Source organism: Thamnophis sirtalis, unplaced genomic scaffold (assembly GCF_051295495.1).
Source record: "Thamnophis sirtalis isolate CommonGarterSnake01/CBP01778 unplaced genomic scaffold, rThaSir2_p1.2 scaffold_12, whole genome shotgun sequence".
NCBI lineage: Eukaryota > Metazoa > Chordata > Lepidosauria > Squamata > Natricidae > Thamnophis > Thamnophis sirtalis.
In genome coordinates, this window is record NW_028261392.1 from 33,952,740 (window position 1) to 33,971,395 (window position 18,656).

The following is an 18,656-nucleotide window of genomic DNA, read 5'->3' on the forward strand; positions in this document are numbered from 1 at the left end:
GACTGCATTTACAGCCATTTGTAGAGTCCAAAAGTCATGTGACCATTTTTTATGATAGCTTTGCTGGAAACTAATGAGAAGTTCACTTAACAATCATGGTGTTCGCTTCATAACTGCTGCAAAAAATGGCATAAAACCAGGTCGGTTACACGATTGTTCTTCTTTACAACTGTCACAAGTTACAACCGTAATGGGAAAAGTTCATTACAGTTGGGGGGTAGTTGGGATACAACTACCTGTATCCCAATTATATTTACTTAAAGGAAAATAATAATAAAAACAAAACATTCCAACATACCGTCCAAATAGGGCTGCAACAATGTCCATTCCTTAAAATTTTTAAATTATTTTTAGTACTGTATATTTTACTAGAGCAGAACAAATGTAAAGAAGTATTCATTACCTCTTGTAACCTTTTTAATTTCTGATGCAAATTTCCTCTTATGACTCTATATTTTGTTAATGAATTGGTCACAAAACAAGCCTCAACAAGATTTGTATATTTTGTACGTTACTTCATTTCACTCCTACTCTCATTAAATGCTACAATCACTCTAAGTGGATATCCTAAAATCAACATTCTTCTCCTTTTCCAGGATTCAGTTAACTGCAAAAGAACATCTTGTGTTAATCATTGCCTGTACTTGTAGTTCTTCTATACCTTAGTTTTCTTAGTTACTACCTTCTTCAGCTATTTGAACTATCTATCCAGGTATATATCCTGCTTAAAGTGCAAAAAATATATTTCAAAAGAAATTTCTTCAGAATCCAATGACAACTGCCACAATCTTTTTAAAAAGGGAATGGTGAAAAGTAAGAGAAAAGGAGAAAATAATGAGATTTATAATTTCTGAATGTAGATTGAGATCCCATTACAAAATCTTATTGCAGGCGTTATATAGCCAGAGTAAGATGAGGAGACAACTGCAGATGCTTGATAAAAACTGAAAACATAGAGCTCCACTGATTTCTTCTATTTTATAGAGAGTTTTTGGAAGTTGAATGATAGTGTATCTACTTCATTCAGTATTTATATAGAACTTCACAGCCCATTTATTCTACAGGCTGCACCCCTAAGGTCTGATCTACAAAGAGGAAGGGGGGAGGGTAAAAGACCCTGCATGAAATATGATAACTGGAACCTGATTATGATAGAATCAGATAAATTTTATTTCTGTAAAAGAGGAAGAGCAGGAAAAAAAATTAGAAGGATTATTTTATAATTTATTTTTTATAATTTTCCTGAACTCAAATCTCTTTGACCAACTGGAAATGACTGTATAGATGTGAACATATAAACAAGTAAAAGAAAATACAGGGTGCACCTTAATTTTCAGAGCAAATTTGTATGGAATGTTACCAAGCAAAGTTTAAAGGTGTGTTCAAGATTTCCTTCTAAGGAGGAAGAAAATATTTACTCTTAACGTGTGAATTTTAATATCATGCTGAAGCCTGATACAGGCTCTAGTAATGATATAGTAATGATATATGATATATGAAGTCTTCTCTTATAAATAGAGCAGTTTCGTGTTAAACAAGAAAAATTTTCAGGCACATCTTCAGCCATTATTCGGGCTGTACAAGGACATTACATTTATATATTAACTAATAGCTTTATAGCTGTCTTTTGGTAACTCTAAAAACCATCTGTAGCATATGAAACTCCACCATCATTATCTCCAGAAATATCCATAAATTCTCCCGAAATAACAGTAACAACATACAACAGAACAGCCATAAATTTAATTCACATGCCAAGGGGGCTTCAAAATTAGGAAATAAAAAGTCAGCATTTTCAAAACTACAAATCAGTTTTTTAATGTTTATTTACGAAAAATCTATTGGCAACAATTTCAAAATTTTGCTCAAATACTAATATATAGACATAGTCCTCAACTTACAACAGTTCATTATTGACTGTTCAAAGTCACAAAAGCACTGAAAAAAAATGACATGACCGTTTTTCACACTTATGACCATTGCAGCATCCCTATGGTCACATGATCAAAATTTAGATCCTTGGCAACTGGTTCATATTTATGATGGCTACAGTGTCCCAGGGTCATGTCATCAGGTTTTGCGATCTTCTCACAAGCAAAGTCAATGGGGAAGTCAGAGTCACTTAACAACCATGTTACTAACTTGCCAACTGCAATGATTCATTTAACAACTGTGGCAAGAAAAGCATAAAATGAGGCAAAACTCCCTGAACAAATGTCTCACTTATCAATTTTGGGCTCAATTGTGGTCACAAGTCAAAAACTACCTGTAATTTTTTAGTATTTAGTATTTAGTATTTATTGAACATTTATAGGCTGCCCTTTTCCCTGAGGGGACTCAGGGCGGCTTACAATAATGAGGGAAGGGAGTGCAAGACAAGACATAAAGAAAAACGTGAGTAAAAAAAAAAAAAATTAACCGTAAAACACAACATTCACTCAACATTCGGGCGGGGAGAGAGTAAAATCCTATCCCCAGGCCTGACGGGATAGCCAGATCTTGAGGGCTGTGCGGAAGGCCTGGACGGTGATGAGGGTGCGGATCTCCACGGGGAGATTGTTCCATAGCGTCGGAGCTGCAACTGAGAAGGCTCTCTTCCGCGTAGTCGCCAGTCGGCACTGACTGGCGGATGGAATTCGGAGGAGGCCTACCCTGTGCGATCTGATGGGACGCAGGGAGGTAATTGGCATAATGTATAAGTACAGGTAGTGGGACAGATCCTATGACATCATAGTGTCTATGTTTTTTTTTCTTTATTAGTTAGTCTCTTATTTCATTGGGTGGGGTCATTCTTCCACACTGTAGCACACCAGCTCTGAATTTCTTAATTTGAAGTTTCTTTCTGATCATTGATACAGATTATATACTATAAAATTCAAATAATGATATTCCCATCTAAATGTTTCCAGTTTCACAAATGCAGACAGCATTTTCATTCTCTCCATATAAGGCAACATACTAACATGAATACAACAAAAAAGATTTTGTATCTGTGGTTGCATTCACCTCCACAGCTTGCATTTTGGCTATTTTGCAATTACAGTAACTGTACATATTTAAAGCTCTCTTGAATGCTTATTCAATAATTCCTTTCCTCATGTATAGCAGAATCACTAGTCACTATATATTTTATGCTTGTTACTTTGGTACAGGATAAAAATGCTCTAATGCTATCTCTAGCTCTGTATCTAGGGACATGGTAGCTCAGTGCCTAAGACACTGAGCTTGTCGATCAAAAGGTTGGCAGTTTGTTGGTTCGAATGCCTAGTGCCACATAACAGGGTGAGCTTCCGTTACTTGTCCCAGCTTCTGCCAACCTAGTTGCAGTTCAAAAGCACTTAAAAATGCAAGTAGAAAAATAAGGGCCACATTTGGTGGGAAGGTAACAGCATTTTCCGGAGGAGCAGTTAGGTTTTTCGGTTAACCTAGATAAGAATTCCCTCACTCCCGCCACCAGGATTCCTCACCTGGGGACCATCATAGACTCTAAGCTGGGGAAGGTGTTCCTGTCCCATGACCGTAAAGTTAGTTTGCTAGCCTTAGTTAGACAAGTTAGAAATCAATGTTTTGTTCCTGTAGTACTGCTCTCCAGCTTGCTGAAGAAATTCATTTCTGGCATAGACGTAGTGCCTTGGGCTCGTCTACATGCGAGGCCGCTCCAGTGGCATCTCCTGCCACATCAGAGGTCAAACTCCAGCAATTCCAAGGAAAAGGTTCCAGTGACACCACAGGTGCAGCTGTCATTGAGGTGGTGGCTCTCCCCAGCGCTACACGAGAGCTGCAAGTTCAGGGAGCCGGAGCGCCTCATCCTGACAACAGACGTCAGCTTGTATGGATGGGGAGCTCTCTTGGAATCCCACATGGCGCAGGGGCATTGGACCTGGTTGGACCTCCAACACAATATAAATTGGCTGGAACTGTGAGCGATTCACTTGGCATTGCGGCACTTCAAGGACCATGTTCGGGATCAAGACGTCTTGGTGCTGACCGACAACGTGGCGGCGAAGGCCCATGTCAAGCGATAGGGCGGCACACACTCCAGAGCTCTTCGAACCGAGGCGATGGCACTTGGCACCTGGGCATTTTCGATCGCTCAGGGCGGAGCACATCACAGGAGTGAACAACCATCAAGCCGACTGGCTCAGTCGGGCCACGGTCGACCACGGGAAGTGGAACTTTTTTCTGAAACTGTTCCAGGCCATCTGCTCCAGGTTCGGCCATCCGGAGGTGGACCTGTTTGCCACACCGCAGAACGCTCAGGTGGATCGGTTGTTCTCTTGGTTCCCGGCTCGGGGGATGGAGGGAGTTGATGCGTTTCGGATTCTGTGGCCAGAGGGCCTGCTCTATGCCTTCCCTCCCCTTCCCCTTCTCCCTGGGGTAGTTTGGAAAGTGATATCAGAGAAGGCAGAGCTCATCTTAGTGGCGTCCTACTGACTGCGCCGGGCATGGTTTGCGGACCTAATGTGCTTGTCAGTGTCACACCCATGGAGGATCCCGGGGAGGGATGTGGACCTGAGACAGGGGAACCTGGTGCATTCCGAGCCACAGAGGCTGCAGCTAGCCATGTGACATTTAAGCGGGAGCGCCTAAGGGCCACCCAGCTTTCACAGAGAGTGATCTCCATAATTGAGGCTTCACGCAAGGGTTCCACCAGGATGATTCCACCTGGCGGGTCTTTGCAGAGTGGTGCCAAGTCTTGGGAGTGAATCCTCGCAAGCCTTCGGTACCGCACATCTTGGAATTCCTCTAAGATGTATTGGATAGGAGGCTCTCACATGGCACCCTCAGGAGACTGGTGGCGGCCCTCTCCACGATTATTTGGGGAGAGGGGCTCCTTCTACTTTCCCAGGTCCTGTTAATTAAGAGGTTTTTGAAGGGTGCGGGGAATCTCCGCCCCCGTTTGTCCACAGGTTTCCGACATGGAGCCTCACTATGGTTCTCCAAGCAATGACAGGAGCATCATTCGAACCTCTGAGGACGGTTGACCTGAAGTTCATAACCCTTAAGATAGTGTTCCAGGGAAGATAGTAAGTTGGAGGGGGTTGGAAGAAAGAGGCGTATGGAGAGTAGAAGAGGTATATTGGGTTTCTATTTGAGTTTGAGCTTTATTTTATTTATATTTCTGGGGGTATTGTTGACAAGAGGAATTGCTGTGATTATTGTTTAATGTTGTATGGCCCCGGTTATGCACAGTATATATGTGACTGTATGAAAATGAAAAATGGAAAATAAAAACATTTAACGAGGAAAAAAAAGGTAGTGTTCCTTGTGGCGGTCACCTCAGCACGTCACATCTCCGAACTGGGGTTGTTGTCCTCCAGGTCGGATCTTTGTACATTCCACAATAATCGGGTCGTCCTGCGACTGGATCCGACCTTTATTCCTAAGGTTAATTCCCTTTTCCACAGATCACAGGAGGTGGTATTACCGGATTTTTGTCCAGACCCGTCTCATGATAGGGAGTGCCTTTGGCACCAGCTGGATGTCAGCCGTGCCTTGCACATTTACCTGAGGCGCATGGAGGGCCTCAGGAAGTCTGAGGTGCTCTTTGTTTCCTTTTATCCATCTTCCCTGGGGAAGAGGGTGTCCTCCTCGCCTATAGGGAAGTGGATCAAACTGGCCATCACATTGGCCTATGAGGTTCAGCACCTTCGGTGCCTCAGGGCATCACAGCACACTACACCAGGAGTGCGGCTACCTCGGCGGCCTGGGCCACACAGGCACCTATTGTGGAGATATGCAGGGCAGCTACGTGGGCGTCCCCATCTCCCTGTCAGCGTTCCAAGTATCATGCAGAATTAAATCAGAGTCCAAGGCAAAACGATCCTTTTTGTTCCAATTTAATAAGACAGACATCTTAGGCACATCTGTGTTAATCCCAATACCGGAAATAACATCAGAATTCCACCCAGTTAAAAGTTCATGATCCTGTCCCCACACCCACAATCCATCACATGGTCCAATCTTCTTCTTCCACCTCCACCCCGCTGCTTCCAGTCAGGTGTGAAAGTGCAGAGACAAAGGATCTTCTAGTAAAGAATGAAAACAATATATTCCACAATCCTACTCCTTCTATTCTCCCCTCCCATCAACTATACTAAAGAAATAGCATAATGAAATAAAAGAAAGTATGCCAGGCCAAAATTCTAAAAGGAATATAATTGCAGGCCTGACATTCCCTTTATCAGGCACTACAGGTTAGACGCGTTTGCATTGGCTGATGCGGCATTTGGTCATAGGATGTTACAATTGGTGGTAGCGCATGAGGAGCCCAGGACCAATAGTGCTCCCCCTGAGGGACGTTAATTTGGGAATGTCCCAATTCTGGCTAATCCTGCAAAATGCCTCCGGAAAATGACAGTTGGTCTTACCTGAACTGTTGTTTTGGGAGGTTTTGCAGGATTAGCCAGGTTCCCATCCTAGTGTTGGTCCAGGGGTTGGGGGAGTTCAGGGGGTAGGGTGTGTTCCCTTATGATTTGCTTTCAGGTTTTTTGCAGTGGTCTTGACTCATTGAAACTGGGAACCAGAAGCAAGGAGCACAGAGGTGTGGCTTCAAATTAACTCTGTCTCGAGGCCAATTGGACATCACAATACCCAATCCTGGCTAATCCTGCAAAACCTCCTAAAACAACAGTTCAGGTAAGACCAACTGTCATTTCGTGTGCCTTCGGCGTTTAGTCATACCTGGCCCCATGACTATAGAGACGTCTTCAGACAGCGCTGGCTCTCTGGCCTTGAAACGGAGATGATCACTGCCCCTAGAGTTGGGAATGACTAGCACATATGTGCGAGGGGAACCTTTACTTTTACCTAGCTCTGTATCTATTCATCTTTATTCATTGCCAGCTGAACAGCAGTCCTGTTAACCATAAGAAACATTCCAAAATATAGGCATTAAATGATAGAATACATTCCCAAATACTTTGCTTATTTTCCAGTTCTTCAGAAAACCTTTTATCATGCACAATGATAAAACATAACAGAAAAGAAATAAATAGTGGAAGATGTGTAAACTCAATATCATGTTGAATGATTTTTCCAAATGTTTAGTAAATTCAATTTTATAACTGCTGGTTAACTGGTCCAAAATATAGAATAGACTTGGTAAATTTTTGATATGTCTGAGGTAAAGAAACATTTAATTCAGCTATTAAAACTTGGCTTGTCAACTACTTCAGTGTTTTTCAACCACTGTGCCACGGCACACTAGTGTGCCGTGACATAGTGTAAGGTGTGCCGTGGGAAAAACACTTTATATATAGTCAATATAGGCACAGAGTTAAATTTTTTTAACATTTTCTAATGGTGGTGTGCCTCGTGATTTTTTTCATGAAAAAAGTATGCCTTTGCACAAAAAAGGTTGAAAAACACTGAACTACTTAATATTGTTCAGTAAAAGGCAATAGCCATAAATAATATTGTAGCATAATATGAACAAGGTATCCTGTTTAAAAATATTTGAGTAAAATAAAAATAACTATTTTTTTTACCAATAGATGTATCAGTCTCGAAACAAGATTTATTTTTACAGTATTAATTTCCCCCCACAAAATTAGGGTTATTTTCATTCATTTCTTAAAATATTTTAGAGCATTTTTATGGAGGTAATAATTTCTAGCTACTGGTATTTCAATAGATTCTGGACAAAAAATAAAATCTAAATTTTGGCTTAAAGATTCAGGAGATTTGATATAATATTTTACTCATTCCAATCTGTATAAATCTGTATTACTACAAATGTAGGTAAACATTTTGATAATAATTAAAATAAGCTCCAAATTTCTTACAAGGAAAGGATGTAAGCTTTTATTGAGTAACATAGATCTCTTAAACAAAAAAAATCAGAACTTATATAAATTTATAAATATAAAAGCTCTCAAAGTTTTAGCAGCAATCTTATGAGTAAACTATCCCTATTACTTGCTTTATTTCTTGAAACAAAGATTTAAAAATTCAGAATATTTTATTATTTTCAGTTGTACATTTCAGTATTTTGAGCCATTTCCAGGAAAATATCACCTTATTTCTGGGATTGTTTGTTTGTATTTGGTTAGACACAACTAGACACAAAGCTACTTTGTGGAATTCTACCACTGGCAGCTAATTGTATGAGTTATAATTGCTGGGCAATCAACCTTAAAGTGGTTTAGACCACACAGTATAAACTATCACTAGAAGCTGAAAAATGATTACAAGAATAGCTCCCTGTTCAGGCTTTATAGAAGACACGTGGACAAAAATCTATATTTAGTGTCTCATATGCAATGGTGTAACAACCATACAGAATCATGTGGGGGGGAAATCTTCAGTACCTTCAAGCAATTTTGATTTGTCTTTTGAAAAATAAAAGGAAAATTTCATTCATTTTTTCTTACAAGATTGTGGCATATCCCTGCTATTACTTTGTTATTAATTTTTCTAAAACAACATCCTAATAATTACTTCTATTTAGATACTCAATGCAACAAAAAGCATTCCTATTAGCAAAGATAGCAAGATTGGTGAAACATATGGGCTGAGATAAAGTTAAAAGATGTAGGATAATAGGGATCCACACAATGGAATACAGTATTTTACTTCCAGAATTGGCCAAACCATTGATCCTTAGATATCTCAAAAAAGCATATGCTGACAGCTTTCCCACTTTCTCTACATCTGATATCTCCAAATATTTTAACTATAAACACATTTTATGCTGTAATACAGGCCTGTCAAGCTGGTGGCTCGCGGCCAGATACATCATGTAAAGGCCACACCCGCCCCAGCTCCGCAAAGGCAAACAACGTCACAATACATCACGATCTGGCCTATGACGCAATCGAGTTTGACAACCATACTGCAATACGTACATTCATTTTGTCTATTAACTGTCAGCCACTTCTAATAGAGTTAAATAGTAAATTTAAATTCTGTCAATAACACATTTTAACAGTAGTATGTTAAATAGATACATTTGATACTGACACATAATCACTGGGTAGCTCAGAATTGAACTGTTAATTGGTGATTCTGAATTTGAGACCAAATCTTGGATCTTTGCAAAGCATTTGAAGGGCACTTTTAGAGATCCTGATGGGCATGATCAAAGCCCCTCTTCTCCAAGCATTAAAACAAAAATTTTGGCACTGCTGCTTCAAAGGTTTACATCTAAATTGTTTCACTTCATCAGCAGTACAGGTAGATATGTTGTTTATTCACACATGCACAAAGGCTTAAACATTATGAACTGACTGAATTAGTACAGCAATCCCCAAATAGGTGTGATGCTGAAAATGTGGGTCTTGCCTATCAGCATTTCTGTTGCTACCTTCAGTACTGGTCTGTAGCTTCTGGGTGATCTTTAAAGGTAGAATCATCAAGAGCATATTGCATTAGTTTTAAAGTGTGGTGATAGGTATTTATGTGTCACTGAGCAGGCCTTTGGTATTATTTATATATTCCTGGTATGTCTATGTTCTCTACTCTAAAAGAGCTCCAAGTGGCATTAATCAGAAATGGACGATAAAATCATCAAAACATAACAATTAAAATATTTCTTTCTTTCACTGTTTGATACTAGCCAGAGTTTAAGTGGTCTGCAGCATGGGTGGGTTCCGGCAGGCGATACTGCTGGTTTGCTCGTGGGCACACTGTGCGCGCATGTGCAGTACAATATTGTTCTGCGCATGCACAGAAGCGAAAAACAAGATGGCAGTGCCTATGGCACTGCCCAGTTTGGGGGCGTGGCAGGTCTGGGTAGCTACCGGTTCCAGCAACCCAGGCCCCCAAACCCCTACTGGTTTGGCCAAACTGGTCTGAACTGGTAGGAACCCACCATTGGTCTACAGCCCTAATTTCATTTTCTTCCAGATGTCTATATACCCTTTGGAGAGAAGTTATTCCAGAGGAATTGGAGTTGCTACAAAAAATTCCCACTGTCAAACCCCTCCAGCTCTGTCCCCTGAAAAGAGGGAATTCTCCCAGCTCCCAGTCTCTGTCTGGATACGATGGGCAGAACTTAATGGGGAAAGGAAATAATTAAACTATTGAAGTTCCAAACCCCAAATAGCATTCAGAACCTTGAATTAAACTCTGAAACTATTAGCAAGCAATGCAGTTTGTGTTGCGTGGTAAAACCACCAAGCCTGCATTTTCCAAATAGTCTTCAAGCTATTATTTTCCCCATTCAGTTTCCACACATGCCACAGCATTTCTTGGTTAGTCTTGGATTCTTCTTGTTCAGTCATTCAGTTGCTTCTAAATCTAGGTACAGAGATGTCATTTCATCAGGATTATCTATTAGCAACTATTGGTCTGAACTTTTGCAAGCTCTTGTTTCTGTCATCAGTGATAGCACCTAAATATCTTGTGTTCTACGGGGTTTTTTTCTTTGCTATGGGTTTACTATGCATCTCCAGTGCCTCTTGCAGAGGTTGTCTATAAACGAAGGATGAGGATTTGGTTTCTTTAAGAGAAAGTGAAGCATTGCCTTTCTGATACTGCCCTTCGTATTACCCCCAATGAGTCATTCATCTGCATATCCCCTCTAGTTCTACAAAGGAAACAAGCTAGGCATAAATCCAGCCCAGAGATGGCATAGGGGACCAGTTTCTCAGGCTCCAGCAGATCAAAAGACTAATGATATAAGCTATTATTACAGTACTAGCATGTCCCTCGACTCTGAGGAAATACATTCAACCCTGAGTGAATATGAGCAAGTTATTCTGCAAATAATCTCACAAACCTATCCCAGATGCCTGGAGGTCTTTTGTTTCATTTCAAGTAGTTCTGCTACAGCAATGTAGAATTTATACATAAGTTTTTAAAACAAAGCCAAGGTGCCTAAAACCTAACTAGTTAAGCTTTGATTCTGCAATGTCCATGTAATGATAGTATGTAACTTTATTATGTTGAACGCTGAAAAAACATGTCCTATTCCCAAAGTTTATTTCCATATCATTTCATAGAATAAAGCTTTTCAACTTTTCTGTACTTTCAGTCATATAATACATTTACAGACCACAGTAGAAACATTTTTCAGAAGGAGTTAAAACAAAGTAGACAGTTTCAGAAATATCTGTACCATAGCATTCATTTATAAGCCCAGCCCCAGATCCAAACAATTATTTTAAAAAATATAACTGAATCCAGTCTAATTTTATTCAGTTTTTCTTATGCTGTTGTTTTTAAACAAACAGATCATAGTGAAGCATATTTTAGGGGGGGGGGCTCTACCTATTTACATAATAGTTTGCTTTCCCAGTAGAATATTAACATCTTCAAAGCAGATGAATTGATTTATGATGCTTTTCCAATCCTGTTGTTCAGATGTATTGGACAAAACTTTCAGAATTTCCTGACAGCATTTCCTGGTAACATTACCATCCAATACATCTTGGAGACACCAGGATGAGAAATGCTGACAAAACTCATTTTACAAGAACTAAATAAAACACTTGTGCCAACATTTTTGAGAAAAATACTATTGTTCTGTTGTTTATTATGAAGTTTCCCTTGAGCAGAAATGGCTACACAGACTCAGCCATATTGTTTTCTTCACAATGAATAGTCACGGATTTTTTAAGTGTTTTCTTTTTTGGATTTTTTAAACTTTATTTGATCATTAATACCAATCATACTTTTAAAACTGACTTTCATAAAACGATCTCCTTCTATATGACACCACAGAGATTGTCTAAGATGTACAAAGGTACTTTGTCACTGTTGAAAATGTGAAAAACATGAAGGGACATTTTATCTTGAATGTTGGACTTGTGAAAAAATAACAGTAGAGAAATACAAATGATGATTTGTATTTAAAAGTTTTTAAAAAGTTCAGATGAAAGAACTGTTTTATTAGGATTTATGGACATTTATAGACACCTATAAAAGGTTCAGGGACAATTTGAGTTTATATATGGTAACTACAGAGAGACTATTATACACACAAAGATGGGTAGTCTACAGCAGTGTTTTTCAACCACTGTGCCGTGGCACACTAGTGTGCCGTGACATAGTGTAAGGTGTGCCGTGGGAAAATTACTTTATATATAGTCAATATAGGCACAGTTAAAAATTTTTAACATTTTCTAATGGTGATGTGCCTCGTGATTTTTTTCATGAAAAAAGTGTGCCTTTGCACAAAAAAGGTTGAAAAACACTGGTCTACAGAGAATCAATGATGATAGCTGAGTGTAGAAATTCTTTGACTTGTTTAAGAAAGGAACTACAATTTTTTTTACAAAAGTTTAGAAAACTTTTATAGACTTTTTGCTGAATATTGATAAAATGAATAGTTGATTTCAGTATTTTATTCATTAAAAAGGTTTTGTTCATGTGAAGAAGAAAACTAGGGCATGCAAATATGGAAGAGGTGGAGAGGGAAACTACCATGTTTGAAACTGCTGTAAGGAAGACTGGAAGTCACTTTTTTAGATATCTTAATTTTTTGATCATTTATTGTTATTCCTCACTGTTTCTTTCACCCTTTCGTAATGACTTTTTCCTATCTTCCTCTGTTTTAAATATTTGTAAAATATTCTTTTAATAATAGTTATTTATCTCCTCATTTGGATCCCAAATAGATCAGCTATTTTCAGTTTCAAGCATATTTTAAATCTATATTATGAGCACAAAGATTGCCCTTGATTTACAGCCATTCTTTCAGCAACAGTTTGAAATTACAATGTCTGCAATTGGTCCAGAGTTCTGATCTGGTAATTTGGCAATCAATTATGAACAGTGGCATATCCCACAAACATATACCACCATTTGCAATATTCCCTGCCAGCTTTCTGAGAAAGTCAATGGGGAAGCAGCAGGAAAGGTTGGAAGTTGTTGGGCTAAGTCTCCCCTACTCATGTGCCCTACCACAGTCCCTCTACACTTAAGCCATGCTAACCACTCACTCAAACACACATACTGAGTACCTCTCCAACCATTGCAACACCTCATTCACATCATCAGGCACCTTTTCAATCCAGCACACCTTCCCTGACTCTCCCTTGCACTCCTTTCCCAACTGTACCATATCTCTTGTGGACCCCTCTCAGCGCTAAGCACACACCCCACCTGCACCTCTTGTGCACCCTTCTCAACCCAAAATGTGCTTCTTATGCATTCTTCTAAACCCACACCATGCCTCTCATGCATCCCCTTGTGCATCATTACCACATCTCTTGTGCACCCTACCCCACACCCTTGCAAATGCTCACTATCTCTCTTTCTCTCTCCCCCACATACCTGTCAGCTGCTCTGGGACATGCACTCTTCTGCCAGTTTTCCCAATGACTTTGGTTGCAAGAAGCTGGCAAGAAGATGCTTCGTCTAATGACAATAAGATCTAGGCAAACATTGCTAAGTAATGTGGTTGCACTTTATGGCTGCAACATTTAGCAACAGAAATCTGGTTCCAACTGTCATAAATGAAGGACTACCTGTGAGTCATTTGAGAGAAAGAGAAAGATTCTAATGTGCTTTAGAAATTTATCCCGGAGATATTATCAAATGTTAGGCAGTGATGGCTAACCTTTTTCTAAAGGTGTGCCAAAATTGTGTGCGCACATGTTATCGTGTGCTCACAAGTGCCCACCCACCTGTGCATGTGAACACGATGCTGCACCTGCGCATATGCGCACAATCCCCATATGGGAGGGGAAATTTTCACCCTTCCCAGGCTCTGGAGGCTTTCCTGAAGCCTTGGGAGGGTGAAAACAGCCTTCCTCAACCCTCCAGAAGGCTGGGGGAGGCTGTTTTTGCCCTCCCTAGGCTTTAGGAAAGCCTCCAGACCCTGGGGATGGTGAAAAACAGGCCCAATGGCAGCCCAACCGTAAGTTTGGAAACAAACTTCCAGTTGGCCTGTTGGGCCTGTTTTTCGTCCTCTCTAGGCTCCGGAGGCTTTTCTGAAGCCTGGGGAGGGCGAAAACGGCCTTTCCCGGCCCTCTGGAAAGCCGAAAATCAGCTGGCTAAGGGCTGCCGTGCCAGTAAATATGGCTCCACTTGCCACCTGTAACATTTCTTTCTTTCATACTTTTATATAAAGGTTTAAAATAATACACAATATTGAGAAAAATATTACTAATGGTTTATTTTAGGCAATAGTAAGCACATACTACCATTCCAAGAAAAAGGGCGTTGGTACTTACCTGATACGCCTCTTCTCATAGTGGGGGGAGGAGTATCCAGAATGGGTTGACCTTATCCTCTTGTGATTGGATTGAGTCAGATAAGCTCTTTGGGCTCCGCCCCCTGGTACCGGGCATGCCCAGTTTTAATGACGAAGAGCTCTCTCCGACTCGTTGCATCATTCACTCCAGACTCTTGATTCAGTTTTTTTGCTTTTATTGTCTTCAACATCAATATTTAAATAACAACATAAACAATGAACATAACACTTAGTCGTACAAACATAGTCAGGGAGGGACTGGATACTCCTCCCCCCACTATGAGAAGAGGCGTATCAGGTAAGTACCAACGCCCTTTCTCCATAGTGAGGGGGGAGGAGTATCCAGAATGGGACGTACCAAAGGCTGCACGTCCCTAGGGAGAGAGACCCCTGAGGCCCCGTGTCCCCCACTCAGGCCTGTTGAGGCGCGGGTCCTGCCCTGTGAACCACCTGCAACACCCTGCGGCCGAACGAGCCCTCTGCCGAGGCAAAGGAGTCCAACTTATAGTTCCTAACAAAGGGAGAGGGGGAAGCCCATGTGGCTGCGCTGCAGATTTCGGCCAGGGATGCTTGTGTGGCCCAGGCCGTGGATGTGGCTGCACTCCGCATGGAGTGGGCTGTGATATGATTTGGTGTCTGTAAACCCTGCGATTGGTACGCAGTGGCAATGCAGGTTCGCAACCACCTGCCAATAGTGGTGGAAGTTACCTTGTTACCCAGGGATCCTGGTTGGAAGGAGACAAACAGGGCTTCGGATTTCCTGTTTGGCCTGGTTCTCCTGAGGTAAATCCTCAGAGCCCTCCTAACGTCCAGAGTGTGCCACTTCCTCTCCAATGGGTGAGAAGGGTCTGGACAGAAGTTGGGCAAAATCAGTTCCTGGGCTCGATGGAAGCAGGAGCACACCTTGGGGATGAAGGATGGATCCAGCCGTAACACCACCCTATCTTGGTTCTATTGCTAAGTCTACTGCTATTGGTGGAAGACACAGAGATCCTCCCTGGTGGACAGCGCCTGCAGTTCGGATATCCGCCTGGTGGAGGTGATGGCCACCAGGAACACCACCTTCAGGGTCAGGAACTTAAGGAAAACTGTTTGTAATGGCTCAAACGGAGCGCCCGTTAGAGCGTCCAGTACCCTGTGGAAATCCCAGGAAGGGTACCTGTGTACCGTAGGTGGTCTGAGATTGGAAGCCCCCTTAAGGAATTGCCTGACCATGGGGTGGTGCGTCAAGCTCTGGTTTCTGCCACACAGGAGAACTGATGAGATGGCAGAAACCTGTCTCCTAATTGTGTTAGGAGCTAATCCTCTATCCAGGCCCGCCTGGAGGAAGTCCAGAACCTGTGGCACCGTAGCCTGGATGGGGTTGTACCCCCGGGAGTTGCACCAAGAGTCAAAGGCCCGCCACGTGGAGCCATAGATGCGCTCTGTGGAGGGTCTGCGGGCGGCCTGGATAGTCCTTATCACCCTGGGGGAGAAGAGGTCTTTCCTCAGGATGTTCCGCTCAATCGCCAAGCGGTCAACTGGAGCCATTGAGGATCCGGGTGCTCCAGCGCCTCCTGGCTGAGGGATATCCTCTCCTGGGGAATTCTCCAGGGCCTCTCCACCGACAGAGACTGGAGATCTGCAAACCAAGGCCTCCGGGGCCAATGAGGAGCCAACAGAACCACTTCCGCCCCCTCCTGAAGGATCTTCCGTATGACCCTGGGAATCAGGGGCAAGGGAGGAAAGGCATACAAAAGACCCCTGGGCCATGAGCTCCACAGAGCGTCCGTCCCTTCCGCCCCTCGTGTCCGGTACCTGGAGAAGAACCTCGGGAGTTGAGTGTTGAGGAGAGTGGCGAACAGATCGACCTCTGGGCGCCCAAAGCGCTCGGCCACCTCCTCAAATATCGCAGGCTGTAGCCTCCACTCTGAGTTGTCCACCTCGGCCCGGCTGAGCCAGTCGGCCCTGGTGTTGTCCACCCCCGCTATGTGTTCTGCCCTCAAAGACCGGAGGTTCCTTTTGGTCCACTGACCCAGACGTTTGGCCTCCTTCATGAGGGCCCTTGATCTTGTCCCCCCCTGTCTGTTTATGTGAGCCTTGGTGGTGATATTGTCTGTGAGGACTAATATGTGCTGGCCCCTGACCGAGTTCTGGAATTGTAACAGGGCCAGGCGGACTGCCCTGAGCTCCAACCAGTTTATGTTGTGAGTCCCTTCCGCCTGAGTCCACTGTCCTTGCGCCATCTGAGCCAGCAGATGGGCACCCCACCCGCTCAGACTGGCGTCCGTCGTTACCGTCAAGCGGTCTGGTGTCCAGAAGGTTTCGCCCTTCGTGATCGCTGGGGACGTCCACCAAGTCAGGGAGTGGGAGACCTCTACCGGGAGAAGTACCTTGGTCTGCGAACAGCTCGTGCGCCTTCGCTGGAACGGCAAGAGGAACCATTGGAGATCTCTGGTGTGGAGGCGAGCCCACGGGACGATGCCAATGGCGGAGACCATGGTGCCTAGTAGTTTAGACAGAGTGGCTAAGGACACCTTGCGCTTCCTGGCTATCGAGGAGGCTAGCTGTCTAAGCGCTATCTGTCTGTCGGGCAACAGGAAGACCATGCCCGCCTGGGTGTCTATTCTGGCTCCTAGGTGAATCAGACTAGTAGAGGGGTGGAGGTGACTCTTGGCTAGGTTCACTGTAAACCCGTGGTCCCTCAGGACTGTCATGGTGACGTCTAGGTCTCGCAGAGCGCCCCTAAAGGAAGATGACTGCAGGAGCAGGTCATCCAGGTAACATTGGATGCGCACCGGGACCTGTCTCAGGCGCGCTGCCAGCGCTGCCATTACCTTTGTGAATACCCTCGGGGCCGAAGACAGCCCAAAGGGGAGGGCCCGGTAGTGGTGTCCCATGTAGCAGAACCTGAGATACCTACGGTGATCCTGGGCAATGGGAATGTGCAGATAGGCCTCAGTGAGGTCTATAGAAGTGAGAAAGTCTCCTTGTCTAACCCCCTCCAAGATAGAGTGTAGGGAGTGCATCTTGAACCTCCTATAGCAAATGGAACGGTTCAGGCGTTTCAGGTCAAGGATTGCTCTCCAGCCCCCAGATGCCTTGGGGATGACAAACAGGATGGAATAGTGCCCCTGACCCTGTTGCTCTGGAGGCACTGGCTGGATTGCCCTGATCTCCAACAGGTGTTGGATGGCTTCCTGCATCAGCAGCCTCCGGGTCGGGTTCTTAGAAACCGGACATATCCGGAAGAAGCTCGGGGGACTGGAAAGAAATTCGAGTGAAAGGCCATGCCTGATGGTCTTCTGCACCCATCTGTCAGAGGAGGTGAGGTCCCAGCGGTCAGTGAAGTGCGCTAAGCATCCCCCAATGGGGAGAACGCTGGGCCTAGCTTTAGTTTCTGCAGAAGGAGCGCCCCCTCCGCCCCCTCGAAAGGGCCGCTTCTGCTGCCTGCCTCTTTGCTGTCTGTCCGGGTACCTCTGTCTAGCAGGGAATCCCCCTGATACTGCCTGCTTCCAGAGAAACCTGCCTCTGACCCCCTAAGGGAGTCCTGACCCCGAAAGAAGGAACCAGAGTCCTGACCCCGGGAGTAGGAGCGTCTGGGGTATGGAGTCGACCTGAAGCTGCCTTTCTTCTGGGCAGTGGCGAGGACCTTCCTCTTGTCCTTGTTCTCAATCAGGAACCGGTCCAGAGCCGAGCCAAAGAGGGAGTCCCCTGTGAAGGGGGCAGAAGCCAGGCGCCACTTGTGACGAACCTCCGCCTGCCACTGTCGAAGCCACAGCAGCCTGCATGATGACACCGACGATGCGATCGCCCTGGAAGCAAACCTGGCTGCAGCCAGGGTGGCATCCGATGAGAACTGGATGGCCGCTGCCAGCCTGTTGATGTCCTGATGTGACCGGGCATCTGCTATGGGTGTGTGTTGCTGTAGCTCCTGCAGCCACAGCAAGGAAGATCTGATGATGAAGGAGGTTGTGGTGGATGCTTTCACAGCCCAGGCCGCTGCTAGATGACCCCTCTGCAAGGTGAGATCTGCCTTCTTGTCCTCCGCCTTCAAGGCATCCTCTGGCTCCCCGGGCATGTTGGTGGATGTATGAAGAGCCACGACTGGATCATCTATGGCGGGCTGTGCAAGTAGCTTAGCCAGCTCTTGGTCCACATTGAAGAACACCCTGTCTGAAGAGGAGGGTGAGGGGCCAGTTGTAGTAGATGCCCATTGGCGCCTTATCAGGTCAAGGAAGGTCTTGGGCGTAGGAACAGTGTCTGCCTCGATGGCCTGCTCATCAAAGATGTTCTCCGCTGAGAAGCCCTGGCATTGGGGTGTGGCCTCCGCTGCTCTGTTGCCTAACTTGACCGTTGCCTTGGCCTTGAAGAGCAGGGACTTAAACAGTGAGGGCTGGAACAACCCGGTGAATGTAGGTTTAGGAGGAGGCATGCCTTCATCCTCTGACAGCTTGAGTTCTCTGATCTCGCCTTCCTCACTTTCATTGTCACTGTACTCCTGGGATGAATCTGAGGAGCTGTGAATCTCTTC

At 43.9% G+C, this 18,656-nt stretch overlaps 2 protein-coding genes across 7 annotated transcripts in view; both read right to left on the reverse strand.

Moving 5' to 3' along the window:
* Positions 1 to 18,656, reverse strand: part of MAP4K4 (mitogen-activated protein kinase kinase kinase kinase 4) — a 159,408-nt gene that overhangs the window by 106,601 nt on the left and 34,151 nt on the right. The gene's annotated exons all lie outside the window — the stretch shown is intronic.
* Positions 15,551 to 16,920, reverse strand: LOC148043283 (uncharacterized). Its single transcript, XM_087726721.1, has one exon. It carries the CDS (start codon positions 16,837 to 16,839, stop codon positions 15,631 to 15,633), a length of 1,209 nt encoding a protein of 402 aa, XP_087582847.1. The 5' UTR covers positions 16,840 to 16,920; the 3' UTR covers positions 15,551 to 15,630.